At 39.0% G+C, this 13,261-nt stretch overlaps 2 protein-coding genes across 3 annotated transcripts in view; one reads left to right on the top strand and one right to left on the bottom strand.

Moving 5' to 3' along the window:
- Nucleotides 1–7,042: 7,042 nt before the first annotated feature.
- Nucleotides 7,043–11,701, bottom strand: LOC146472680 (NADH dehydrogenase [ubiquinone] 1 beta subcomplex subunit 8, mitochondrial-like). The gene is made up of 5 exons (XM_085119419.1): nt 11,471–11,701; nt 10,160–10,344; nt 9,361–9,431; nt 8,564–8,660; nt 7,043–7,419 (listed from the first exon to the last, which is right to left on the bottom strand). The coding sequence occupies exons 1-5, from the start codon at nt 11,559–11,561 to the stop codon at nt 7,297–7,299; spliced, it is 567 nt and encodes a 188-aa protein (XP_084975545.1). The 5' UTR covers nt 11,562–11,701; the 3' UTR covers nt 7,043–7,296.
- Nucleotides 11,702–11,860: 159 nt separating this feature from the next.
- LOC146472678 (dynein axonemal heavy chain 1-like) overlaps nt 11,861–13,261 on the top strand; it is a 74,385-nt gene continuing 72,984 nt past the window's right edge. For both annotated transcript variants that reach the window (XM_085119417.1, XM_085119416.1), the window contains exon 1: nt 11,861–12,166. In XM_085119417.1, coding sequence (XP_084975543.1) covers nt 12,011–12,166 — 156 coding nt within the window. In that variant the 5' untranslated portion in view covers nt 11,861–12,010. The remainder of the gene's footprint in view (nt 12,167–13,261) is intronic.

Genomic DNA, 13,261 nt, shown 5'->3' with positions numbered 1-13,261 from the left:
CGTCACCATTGACGGTTGCGACAGGTAAACCTTTTGTTTTTTTGTTTTTTTTACAGAAAACCTAGATTAAGTAAAAACTCATTGACTTGTGTTTACGACTTGTTGACGTCTACTAAGGGGGAAGCAATATAAATTAAAATAAGTGCTCCAGGCGATCCATCATCAGATGTGAAAAAAAAAACGATAGAAAGACATCCTACGTCCTTATACGTCAGCATTTAGCATATATCCGATCACGTATTTTACTTCTGACAGATTTTGGCGCTTTATACGAGTCTTTAAGTTGAAACCAGGCTTTCAGACTGGCACCAACGATAATTTCTTTAAAAGTGTCTTGAAGGCGAGCATTTAGCTAATCTTTATTATAAAACTCAAACAATAACATTAAGTCATTATTCAGCTTAAAACTCATGTAGGACCGCATAATTAATTATTTAAATTAGATCACACAATTATTCGCCCTAGTTCGATGATAACAACTTTCCAAACCGCGAATAATTCATAGATATATGGGGAAACCTTTCCGCATCGTTTAATCCGTCAACGATTTAATTTTTTGCGTATTCAAACTCTCTGATCTTCTTTTGTTATTCAAAGCTGTTTAAAATAGTTTTGAATAAGCAGCGCTTCCTATTTAGAGCACTACGGTAAACGATATGTCACGTCTTGAAGTTTGCTTCACACTTCCAATTGTTTGATTGACGACACCTGAACTCTGCGAAGAGATCCGAGGTAAATCTGTTGACCAATCGTGGCCGAGTTAAGAAAATCATTATGCGTAGAGTTAAAAAAATATGGCACTGCAAGTGCTAGCCTCCCACGCAGTCGTTTTTAGGGGACTCGTATTATCTCCTCCCCACAAACGCCTGCTTACCCAAGCGCCACATTCCTTTCCGCCGCTAAGCCAATCACAGTGAACCTTCTAAAATCTGGAAGGTTGACCTTGACCTCAGAACGCCTCTCGCGGTCTCGAACAGTGAAAACATCACGGCGGAGACAGAACTTTACCGAGCGTACGTGAGCTGTGTGCCCTACGTTAAAAATTTCTCGTTTACATGCCTATAAACTGACTGCAATCAAAGAATTCGTGACGGGGAATAGCGATATTTTCGTCAATTTGCCGACTGGTTGTAACGCAAAGTCGCTTTAATATTTATCAAGCTTTCCCTTCAATCTTGTCGACCTTGTAGGTGTGGAGGAAACCGAAATATTACAAGATATGTCGGTAAACTTTAAAGATTTTGCAGTTGAAACTCGCTTTGTTGTTGCAATTTGTTCGGGGGCATGTGCGACATTTTCTACAAGGACCACAAGTTGATCGCCTCTTTGTCGTTTAACTTTCCGTTTAATAGTCTTTAATGGACTGATAAATACTGTAGATCTCCCCTCGAATCGAGTTAGTCTCTCGAACCACTTCGTACAAACAAACAAATCTGCTACAGAGTTTCCGCACCCATAAGAGGTGATATCTTCATCGACTGTCAACTCGATCAGGCGGAGACGATCGATTACACTTTCCCGAAGATTTTGACTCTCCCAGCAGATAACGGTGTTAAAATGACGCACAAGAAGCGCTTGTATTCACATTCGACATTTGTTTTGGCGTTTCAGCCATGACCAGCCATTCCAGAAGTGAAAAAATACATATATTCCGCATCTCTCAAGACTGTACCAGAGACTGTACAAAGCTCGCGGGAAACGGAAGCGGCCGTTGTAACCAGGAATTTGATTTGATATCATTAGACAACGCCTCGATGGTGATTGGCTAGGGTGCTGGGGAGTAAAACAATGGGAAAGGAATGTGGCGCTTGGGTAAGCAGGCGTTTGTGGGGAGGAGGTAATACGAGTCCCCTAAAAACGACTGCGTGGGAGGCTATGCAAGTGCATGTCGCAAAACAAAATAGAATTCTGGGCGATGGATTTTCAGAACTGATTTGCAAGAATATATATAGGATATTACACGGCAGCGCGAAGATATGAATTTTATTTTCGAGTAGTAAAAACAATATTTAACGAACGAGCGCATATCTTCAAGCCACAGTGTAATTTTCTTTATATGATATGGACACGAGTGTTTTACAGACTGTTTGCATAAACCTCCGTGTAAAAGCGGGTAATGCTGTCATCGATATTCTCACTTGTGAGGATATGGAAAATACGGGTCCCGGATATAGTTTCGTATGAATTTTTTACGATTTGTACACTTTCCAGTTAAACACTCGTGTATATAAAACAATGAAGCATACATAAGGGAGTGAAGTACGATCTAAAGCCCGGTTTAAATGTCGCACTTTTCTCGTGCCGAATTTAATCCAGGTCGCGACTGAATATCGGCCGTCGAACTTTTGCCGCAAGTCGCAATACCCGACAGAAGTACGGAACCGATTCACGCGTCGAATTTCTGCTGTTTCGAACATCAAACAGATACATTCCAATAATGTATGACCATCGATTGTCATACCTAAGTAATAAATATGCCTAAAGGCAATAAACTTGAGTGCTCGGTCGCTTTAAATGTCAATTTAACAACTGGTAATTTGATGAGTGAGTGTTTGAACGAATGTTCATAGGACTGGGTTGGTTCGCTTGGCTCAGAGCATACTTCCATCATAAATTGATGGTATTGAATGTGTTTCATCGCCTAAGGAAAGGATTCACGTACAGCACGAGAGCCTTCTTTAGAGGGGAAGCTTTTTTGTAAAAAAAAAAAAAAAAATTAGTTCACCTGACACGAACTCGTTATCCCAGGAACAAGGTTGTCGTTCTTGACAACCTGCACAGTTACTGATCGGCGACTTCTTGATTTTAAAACTTATCTCAATACTATAGGTAAAATGATTCTTGTTAGAGTTAATGCTCTGTTCCCAGAGATCACACAAGAGGTCCTTTGATTTTTGTTTGTTGCTGCCGAGCCAAAGGGAGGCTGTGTTCATTACCTCACGTTATGTTATGGTAATAGTTAATAGTAAAATAGTATGTAAAGGTTATTTGCTGATTGATCATGTTGTGATATTATTACTAGATATAGCTCTCGCTAAGTGCCAACGAGCAGGCATTCAAAAGAACTACTGATAATTTGAAGACACATTCATGCATGTTTTGTGTACGACATTTTTTTGTAGTGAAGTATTGAAGACAATTTGAAATGTGTTGAATTGTTATGTGAATATTTTGATCGACAGCGGAGAATTGTCCCCAGAATTGCCAAAATGGAAGAAGATTTTTGGTTTTAAATTATCGCGATATTACGGTTTTAACAAAAGAATACAGAACAAAAATGAACCCAACAACAACTTTTTATCTTCTTAAGCTGTAGACAGTAACAATTTCAATGCATCTTATGACGTACTTGGACAATGAACAATAGTATTGTACATTTCATTGACAAAAACGTTTTTTGAGGCTTTACACAGAAAATTACATGCATTTCGTTCCGAGACTTGTTGTATAGTTTAGTGAAATCTTTAACATGTGAGCATAAACAGTAACAAAATATTTCAATTATTTTATGTTTTTCGTATTCGAACAGATGGCAAAGGACATGCACAAACTGTTTGCTTTGGTACGCAAGGGCCAGTTCGATGTTAATGGTATTAACCCATTATGCACCAGCCGTTTCCAGAGGTTTTCCAAAATTCAGCAAAATTGGCAAAGAACAACACCCCTTTCGTCTAAGATAGTTAAAATTACTAATTATGGAATAAAATACACTAGTTGCCGATTAAACATTTTCCAAAAAAACAAACTTGACGGTAAAAAATTCCGAAATTTCGATGAAATTTGATCCGCGCATCACATGGGTGAAATTTGAATCGTCTCGAGAGCATGTGTTTGTTTACGCAAGATTACAAAGGTGTAACGTTTTCTCAATGAAAATAGAAAGAAAAACACACAGAAAGCTTTCTTAAATGAAAAATTTATTCAGAAAAGTCTTTGTTTACGCCTTAGAAAGAAACGCGTATAATTATAAACGCGAGACGAGAGACGCGCAAGCGATTTGAAGGATACAAGTCCATTTCGAAGCGAATTTATCGACCCGTGCGGGGCACGTTTTTCAAATATTTCGCAAAAACTGTTCAGAGTACAAAGAATCGGTCAATTAGAATAGTATTTCAGTACAAATTCACAATCAAACCTGTAATTTTTTGGCTGTTGAATTCCCAGAATGTAGCTTGCTCGCTCGTCGCTTGAAACGTTAATTTTTGCTTTGAATTTGATTAAGTTAAATCTCAGCTGCTTTGATTGCCTTTTGCTCGCTGGCGGTGACAAAGCTGACTCACTGGCCGATGTCGAGTTTACTCTCGTGTGGTTCGCTGGCCGATAGTTTCAGTGCTACAGTTGTCGTTTGCTTTAGCTTTGCTTAGATTGAATTCAGTTTAAAGAGGTTTCTCAGTTTCTTTGATTGCTTTATGCCCGCTAGCGTGGATGTGGCACGCTGGCCGAGTACTCTTTTGGCTCTCTGGCCGATTGTTGAGCTTGCTAGCTCGATAAATATACCACAGTGGCACTTAGTAAAGTACACTCACGTAGAATTGGTAATAAAAACAAATAGACCTTACAAAAACGGGTCCAAATGGCGTTTTTCTTGCCTCAAACTTGGTCTACACTCGATAAATGCCTAAGCGACGATCAGAACCATGCGGCATTGACGTCACAATCTTTGCGAGTTGCGAGCTACGATTGGTCCGTTGCAATTTTCGCTACGTCATTGGAATCTCAGGAATCTTACCTTACACTCAGGAATCCTACCTTACAAACCTCTCTCCTCCGCAGAGGCTTCTTAGAAAGCCTGGGGAGAGAGAAATTAAACGAGTAGAGCCTGGAGGAGAGAAATATTAAAGCTACGTTTCTCCACTGATGGAGCCTCTGTGGAGGAGAGAGCCTCTCGATCACTCGAGATTTTTTCCGCCTGCACCAGTACTTTCGCACGGCTCTATAATGCTGCCGCCTCGCCAGCCTCGCGTCTTCGCTCGGCTGACTCGTTGGCAATTAAAGGTATGGTGTGGGCAATTAAGGTATTACCAGTATTACCAGCTCACTTCAAGTCTGTCCATCTGTCTGCGAGCCGCTATACAATGTGCTCATAGCCAAACTAGAGTGAACGGGGACCTGTGAATTATGGGGGCGAATTATGCTCAAAAAGTGTCATAATAAAATAAAAATACAAAAGAATGAGTCTTACTGGCCTGGAGGCCTGGAAACTACACCTTTTAAAGTTGTCTTGCTCTAAAGTTAGCCGTAAGACCCCTCTTCAAAATTTCAGGATTTGGAAAGTGGGCAAAAATACGTATTTACGGGGAAAAATACGGAATTTTTGCCAGGTATAAATTTGGCAAATGAAAAATTGGGAGATTTTGTCATATTTGAAAATTCCTCAAAAATGTTCTGACAGATTTTCTTAAAAAGATGTTCACGTTTCCGTTTTAGTGTTTTCTGTCAACAGCAAAAATTTGAACGTAGGTTGTACGGTTAGGTTTGAAAAAAAAAAAAAGTTATTGCGACCTCCGATGAGAAAGCCATTGCGCATGCTTGTTTCCGGGAAAACCCGGGTTCCAGCGCGCGCGATCTCCAACTATGCTGCCTTTGTGTTCAGGCATTTGGCGCAAAATCACAACTAAGGCTGTTAACGACCGGCAACCATTAGACAACACGTTTTTTTTTTTTTGAATTTTCAAGCCCAAACACAATCTAGCTACTGTAAGCACACCTTGGAACCTACCTGGAATATACGGGGAAATTTTTCCGAGAGCCGCCATGCTCGCGGGATTTCCTCAGCTAACTCCTCGTGATTTTGCACGCTCGTGATGCTTTCGCGTGCCTTGGGCAGCGCGCGCACATATAGAACCACATATCAAAGCTCGCATAGTACAAAACCCGGCTGCGTTGCGATATGACCAAAATTGTCAAGGATAGATCATGATTTTTCTCGGTGAAAGAGGGGTCCCACTTTGTTCTTCTTGTCCTATCCCCCATCTAATGAACGGTGACGCCTTTTTTTCTTCTGATTTTCGTTTTTCAACATTGTTGTAGTCAGCATCTTCATTAGAAGATAAACGTGTATTCTCCTTGTTCTTGTGTTTATAGTTTTTCAAGAGCACGAGCCCACAATCTTTTTGGGGGAGGGGGGACAGCTGACAGAGAAACTATTGTCAACGGTCGTGCGCGTGGTCAAACGGGAGAAGCTGTCAAGAAGAATTTGAACAGGCTTAGACAGTCACGGTTGGTACTTTTTTTTGAGCTTTTGAAATTCCATGACTTTCCATCACCTTTTCCTTGACTTCTCCAAGTTTTCCATGACCTAAATTGAACATTTTCCTGAAAATCATCTTTTATTTTGCGCATGTTTTTACTATTTTCTTCGCAAATAAACCCAATTTTTTTTTTACTTTTTAATAACCACCTTTTCCATGACTTTCCATGACCCACACTTAAATTACATGAATTTCCAGGCCTGGAAAATGAAATTCTAAAATTCCATGACTTTCCAGGTTTTCCATGACCCGTACGAACCCTGGACAGTTGATGATGGTGCATTATGGTTGGTTGTCAAACGAAAGTACGAGTTTCAGCTATCATCGACAATCATGCACCGTTTGACCAAGGCTTAAAAAGTGGTTGTCTGAGGCGTGTGTGAAAAAATTCGCGCGGACTTGTGGAAGTAATGAAACCAACAGAATTTAGTTAGAAAACCGGTAAGAAAGAATCTACGAGCAAAGTTTATCTGACTGTGAATCTTTGAACCTTGTTTCAAATACTTAGTAGCTTCTTAACTTTTTGTTACAATTGTATGTCTTAAATCACTCAGTATCGCTAAATGTATCTTTGCGTGAGGTGCTTTACGCAAAATTTCCATCTATATAGCTCTTGCTGAAGCTAAATCATTGTGCAGAGGAGAATAAGATCTTCTTTTTGCAATAGAAATATGAACGCGTCGACTTAGCCTTTGCTTAAACTCTCATATCGGTCTTAGACGAATCAATTAAGCATAGCTAGTTTAACATTTAGATGAGGCCATTCCGAAGACGCAGTAAACAAAACGAAATGCGTTGTATTGCTTTAATACCGAGTTATCAAAATTACATGTTATGTACATCTCAATTTAAGAAACAGACATCTCTCAAGCCATCTAATGAAATTAGACTGCGAACCGCTGGGAAGATCAATCACACTAAAACCCTTGCACAAACACAGTCAGTATTATAACACGACTTTCAACTCTTCACACGATGAATGTTCCAACGTTGTTAAAAATTCCATCTTACGATGATAACTATCTTGAGAAAGAGAAGCGATTAATCAAAAGCCATAAACATTGCCAGTAACGATTTTTGTCGAGGTATGTTTCTCCTCACTTGGGTCCTTATTAGGATCCCCTCCCCGCTCTAAGTAGAGGTTATTGAAGGGATATTCCTTTGGAATCTGAAATACAAGATGACAAAATATTTGACTGAGATTCTTTTCAAGAAAATACAACATACTGTTACCCATTACCTCTCATACTCATACCAAAATACAAGATGAAATAAAATTTGACTGAGATTTTTTTCAAGAAAATATAACATACTGTTACCCAATACTTTTCATACTTGTTTTGAATAATCACTTAAAACTAAACAAATTAAACATAACCATGGAAGTGGTTTGAAGAGAACTATCGGTAAGCATGCTTTTACTGGTGCACCTTTTCACTGTTTTGAGACATCAAAAAAGGGACGGAAGAGTGTTTGACCTCAAATTTGGCAGGTGAAACTCCACGTTTTTTTCTATCTTATCAAACACACACCTGATTTTGTGGCTAATAAGCTACACCTATCTCCTCTAATAAATGGCAACAAAGTGCTTTGGAAACTTGACAAAATACCAGGAAACCCGTAAAACATATAAACAATGTGACGCTTTTGTTTCACCACCTAGCTGTACAGAAAAGCAAAATTGTCTTGCTCCAAAAAAGGGAATTTTTCAATCAATTACAAAATATTTGCCAAATGCAAATTTTGCTTATGAAAGATGTTTCTGATAAGCCACAAAAGAAGAAATTTCCACGAGACAGTGTTCCCATTTTAGTGCTCAAGGCACTTACATGCAAGTAGCCAGTGTCTCCATCTCTACCTATATAATAGATGGTTTGTGAGTTGCTGCGAAACCTTATTATGAAAGCGAGGCTAAGTGCAAAGCTTTTCATATGAAAATTAGTTTTGTTTGCATATGAATTTTCATAATAAAAATTTTGAACTTAGCCTCACTGCAGAACAGACGTTATTAATTTTTTTTTTTTGCATTTTTCAGACGAGTGGAGGCAAATGCGAGACAAGCGTGGAGCAAGAGTCACGCACAGCGGGAGGGGTGCACTCCTTCTGCTTGCCTGAAAAATGCAAAAAAAATAACGCCTGTTCTGCGGGCTATTTAAATCGAGGTTCATAGCAACTCAGAAATGGTCTATTATTGTCTTTGTCTCTCCTCTATAACATACAATGTAACAGGGCTTAGATTGTGACTTGACTAGTGTAGCTTTTCCAAGTCTCTAAAAATTATTACTATGTTTTATTTGGAAAACATCTCTCACCGCTGGGTTACGGTCTGTCTTGTCATATAGGTAAGATAAGAATCCAACAAAGCCAACAATGGAGAAAGCAATAACCATATGCAGTAGTGCTTGATGTCTGTAGATAAAGTAAAAATTAGCTTGAGTACAAAAGCAAATGGAAAGTATGTGTATCCAAAGGGGTAACTGTAACTTGGTAACTTTCTTACTGACTTTATATAATCCTGTGTATAAACCGGTACACAAATGAGGGAAATTGGGTTCAAGACGAGGGCAGACAAAAACAGACCAATTTTCCCAAGGAGGAATAAAACTTGAACCTGGCGACAAATTACAATGGTCATCAGCCCATTAAATTATAAATGTGTACAATGCAGATGAATAAATTGAGCTGAAGCTAGATGGTACTTTGTACAAGTCACTGCCAATTTTGGGCCAAGTGGTCATTCACTGATGCACATGTATGACACAACAGTGCAGAGTACAAACTGCAGCTACACTGTAACTCATATATTACTGAACAAAATCACTACTGAAAATCTTTAGAAGAAACTTTCTAATAGTCACATAGGCTGCTATAAAGTGGAACCCTGCAATATGGACATCAACTCAATGTGGACACCCTGTTATTACAGACAGTTTTCTTGGTCCCACCCAACACATTCTCTGGTCCAATGAGTGTTGCTCATAATGTGGTTTGACTGTTCAGCACAGCCTTGTGACAGCTACTGAAATGTTACGAATTACTCATAAAAAATATTATTGCCACACCTGATTAGTGAGTGATCAATAATTATTTTGTTTGTCTGTATACTTACGGTGTATAAATGTCATTGCATTCGACCTCTTGCCACACCCAAACATTCATTCCATCTTCATTCTCATGAATCTAAACAAAGTGAAAAGTTAAATAAAAGTTATTGTAACATAGTGAAAAGATCACAAAACAAAAGACTTTTATAAGGTCACTGATAGCCTGACTGTGCTATTGGAGACCCAACAAGGATAATTTTGTTACGACTATCACTTAAAGGGAGGAACAAGTTAGCTGTAGGGATCATTTGCTAATATCCTGGCCAAATTGTTCAGAACAGAGGCCTTGCTGGGGCCAATCTTGACATGGCTTTCACTCCCCCCCCCCCCAACACACACCCATTGCAATGTTGATGAACTAAGATGAATCCCTGCTCGATTAACAAGATATTAGTGTTAATGCGCAACATAAAACAGGGGGTGGAGTTACATTAGTGAGCAACTTCCAGCAAGGATGTTAATACTGTTGAAGCAAGGTTATATGCAAAGAAATTTAAAAAGAGCCAAGTGTCCCTAACTCAACTGGCCAGGATTACAGGCTGAAAGCACTGACAATGTTAACTTGTACGTTATGCTGTCACAAAGAACCTGGTCACTGACTGGTACAAAAGTCTGGCACTTTGTGGTTCAACTGGATAAAACTCAGGACTGTTACTAAAACAGGGAACAAAGTCTCTCATTTTTGTTGGTTGTTTTCAGTGATTTTCAAACTCTAAGTAGCCACAAGCCATAATAACTGGCTGTTGGCTATTCATAACAGCACTGCTTCTCTACATATTCAACACATGTCAGGACTCAAATTACTGGCTCATTGAAGTTTCTACGATCCTGCCAATCCCACCATCCCTTGTGTTGTCTTCTTTGATAAGAAATATCTGGAAGGTTAGGATAGTCTCCCAAAGCGTATCCATCATCGGGCCATTCACGTTTAAATCCTTTCCAGTCATTCTCTGGAGTTGGAATTGGAAACTTTAAGTGATCGTCATGGGCTGTGAAGTGTAACAGACAAAAACACAACTTAAATCAAACAGGTTCTGTATAAAAGAAGTGAGTAGCTATTACATAATTTTTCATTTAAAGTGCAACCAGTTGTTACTTCAGCTGAAGATGCTCAAATCAGTTTAATAAACAAATATCATTAGTTTGGGATACTAAAACGCATTAGTAGAATTGATAAGTGCAACATGAAAAGATTAATAATTATTCATTTGCTTGGTATTGAAAATCAATATTATAATAATTTCAATGGGCATTACGGTGTACTTTGTGGGCTTAAATGGAGAATTTAAAGGAGGTAATATAGCCTGCTGCTTTGAGCCAATAAGAAAGAAGAAATAATGTAGCCAGGCAATCAGAACTGGAAACCATTCAACTGTTTGCACTGTTTTCTTACTTGGTTGTCGGAACTGCTGCTGAGCTACAAAATGGATGGAAAACCTATTGAAGAAGTAAATTCTCAGTCATCTCAGCTTAATGAAGAGGGCTTCAAAAACTTGTGGGCAACAGTGGAAATAATACCTGTTGTAGCTCCATGGCCGGCAGGGAGGTGAATGTAAATTTGTCTGCGTCAAGCGAAACTTGCTCAGTATAGCAATTGCACAATTAATTTTAACACTTGTAAGTGACTATTTCTTCGCTGTTTACAAAATTCTGTTAATTTCCTTTTGAAAACTTTTGACAAATTTTGCGTTGTCCTACCAGTTTTAAGCCTATGCGACAATGAAAGCTTTTGAAGGTTTAAAATAACCTTAAATACAAAAGTATGTTAGCTGAAACTTGTTCTTAACATCACAACATCTACAATCAAGACTTCATGTTGATATCGATACATTGGCCTTTACGTGATCATGCAAAACTGAAAACGATATTTGCAAAAACTTCCGAGTTTTAAAAGGGAAAGCGAGCGTATTATTGCAAATAAATGAAGATGGGGTAACCCCAAAGACGCTCAACTACTGAGAATTAAGTCTTAAAAATGGATATTTGTATCTTTACCAAAGACATCCAAGCTTATAAATGAAATCACTTTGGCACTTTTTTATTAATCTCCCCGATCATTGCATCTAAAACCATCTGGATGACAACTGGATAATGTTAACAGGAAAAAAAACTAACCTCTCCTTATTCCTAGCAAAACCTGTGGTCTCTGGAAAACAGCACGGCGAAGAAGAGCGCGACCCAAACACAATCCACTGTGGGTCGCCATCTTGAAACCAACCAATATCCGGGACTTGCTATAATATCGGAAAGTTCGAAGATTACCGAACACTGGCCGAAGCGAAACGAAGTTGTTCAATGTTTACACTGCTCAAATGAACGGTTTACTAGTAAACACGAATGTTTTCATGATCATTTTGATTCTTGATAATCATATTTAGGTGAAAGTGCTGGTAACCTATCCTAAGAATGACAATTTCAAAATAATTTTTGCCAACTTTTACCACAAACGCCTTTCCACTGTTCTGTGTTCGTCCGCCAACGTTGTCATAGCAACTTCAGGCCCGGGATTTTTAGTAAAGAAACAATATGGCGGACAGTAGCATGAAATAATTAGACGCACAAAAAGGTTGTGTTGTTCATCCGTCTGAAACGATTGATCGGTCGAAAAATAATTTGTTTCTGAAGATTGTAGTATTTCAGACAAATTGAATCGTTATGAGTGCTCAGAGGCGAGCACCTTCTCGAAATGGGAGACACACATCAACTGGGACTCCGAAGTCCCCTGCTTCAGGTGGATTATCTTACCCTACAATTCGACAAAGAGGTTATTACTCTGATATTTTAGGAGAAGGATCGAAAGAAGAGCTTGGGGTAAGTTTGAGTATAATAGAAGACCCGACAAGACGTGTAGTTGGTGTATATTGTCATTTAACTCAGTAATTATGGCGGGAAATTAAAACGCGAAGCTGACGTGAAATGGTGTGAGCTTCTGTTTTCGAAATGAAACGTAATCTTAAGCTTAAGTATCAACCAGTCAGTTTATATTTCATTACTAGATACTTCGTTGATTAATGGCTGCATTAATAAAAGTTAAGCTTCATTACAGCTTTAACTCTTATAATTTAAGTAAGTACTCCAACATGAAAAAGAGTTAAGCTTACATGCATGTAGTCGACAAAGTTACTCCGTAAAAACTAAAATCTTAAACTAAGATTTTATCTTACGTTTCCCGTCTTATGCAAGACCACCACCACATTAAATTGAGACGGTAATCATCTTATTTTAACACAGGAGATCTTAAATGAAGACTATCGGAGTCTCAGTTAGTATATAAGATAAAAGATCGTCTTAAATATTGTCTTTAAATCGTCTTCATTTGAGAAGCGCTTATCTTAATCAACATTGAGGCATCTTACTTTAAGAAAGACCAGTCTTAATTGTATTAATCTGAGTCGATGGGGTCCTTATTTTAAGACGTTTTTTGGTCTTGTGGAAATTTTAAGACGCCGAAGCAGGCTATAAGATACTGCCATCCTACGTAAGATGCAATACGTCTTAAGCTGGCGACACACCTGGGCATTTTATACGACGATCGCAGCGAATTTGATCGCCAGCGAAAATCGCAAGTGATTTTCGCCACCGATTGATGCGGACACACCTGGCGATTTTTTTTTTCGCCGATCGCGGCGTTGTTCATGTGATAAAACCGCCCAACCTGACTGATTGACTTTACTGGCAATTCGCAGCGATGAGCGTAAAAAAATCGCGGGAACGGGCACACTTAGACTGTTCACAGCCCCCCTATTTTTCCGTGGGATTCTCGAGACCGTTACGCTTCGTTATAAGCGAGCGCGATCTGGGGAGAGTGTCTAAACTACCAAGGGGAGGGGAGCGGAGTTGGGAGGGGGCGGGAAAATAGGCTATTTTTTCGCTTCCCTTCCCCCACTATACTAACACCCACTCCCG

Source organism: Pavona decussata, unplaced genomic scaffold (genome assembly GCF_977016875.1).
Source record: "Pavona decussata unplaced genomic scaffold, jaPavDecu1.1 SCAFFOLD_98, whole genome shotgun sequence".
NCBI classification, from domain to species: Eukaryota; Metazoa; Cnidaria; class Anthozoa; order Scleractinia; family Agariciidae; genus Pavona; species Pavona decussata.
The sequence above is the reverse complement of the archived record's forward strand: the minus strand, read 5'-3'. Positions and strand labels throughout refer to the sequence as shown.

What these genes read in the sequence shown, in the direction of transcription:
- LOC146472680 (XM_085119419.1), bottom strand. Translation starts at nt 11,561, where the DNA reads ATGGCGACCCACAGTGGATTGTGTTTGGGTCGCGCTCTTCTTCGCCGT. An exon ending in TTTGCTAGGAATAAGGAGAG is followed by an intron (nt 10,345 to 11,470) that starts GTTAGTTTTTTT and finishes TACACTTCACAG; the next exon opens with CCCATGACGATCACTTAAAG. An exon ending in GTAGAAACTTCAATGAGCCA is followed by an intron (nt 9,432 to 10,159) that starts GTAATTTGAGTC and finishes CACTTTGTTTAG; the next exon opens with ATTCATGAGAATGAAGATGG.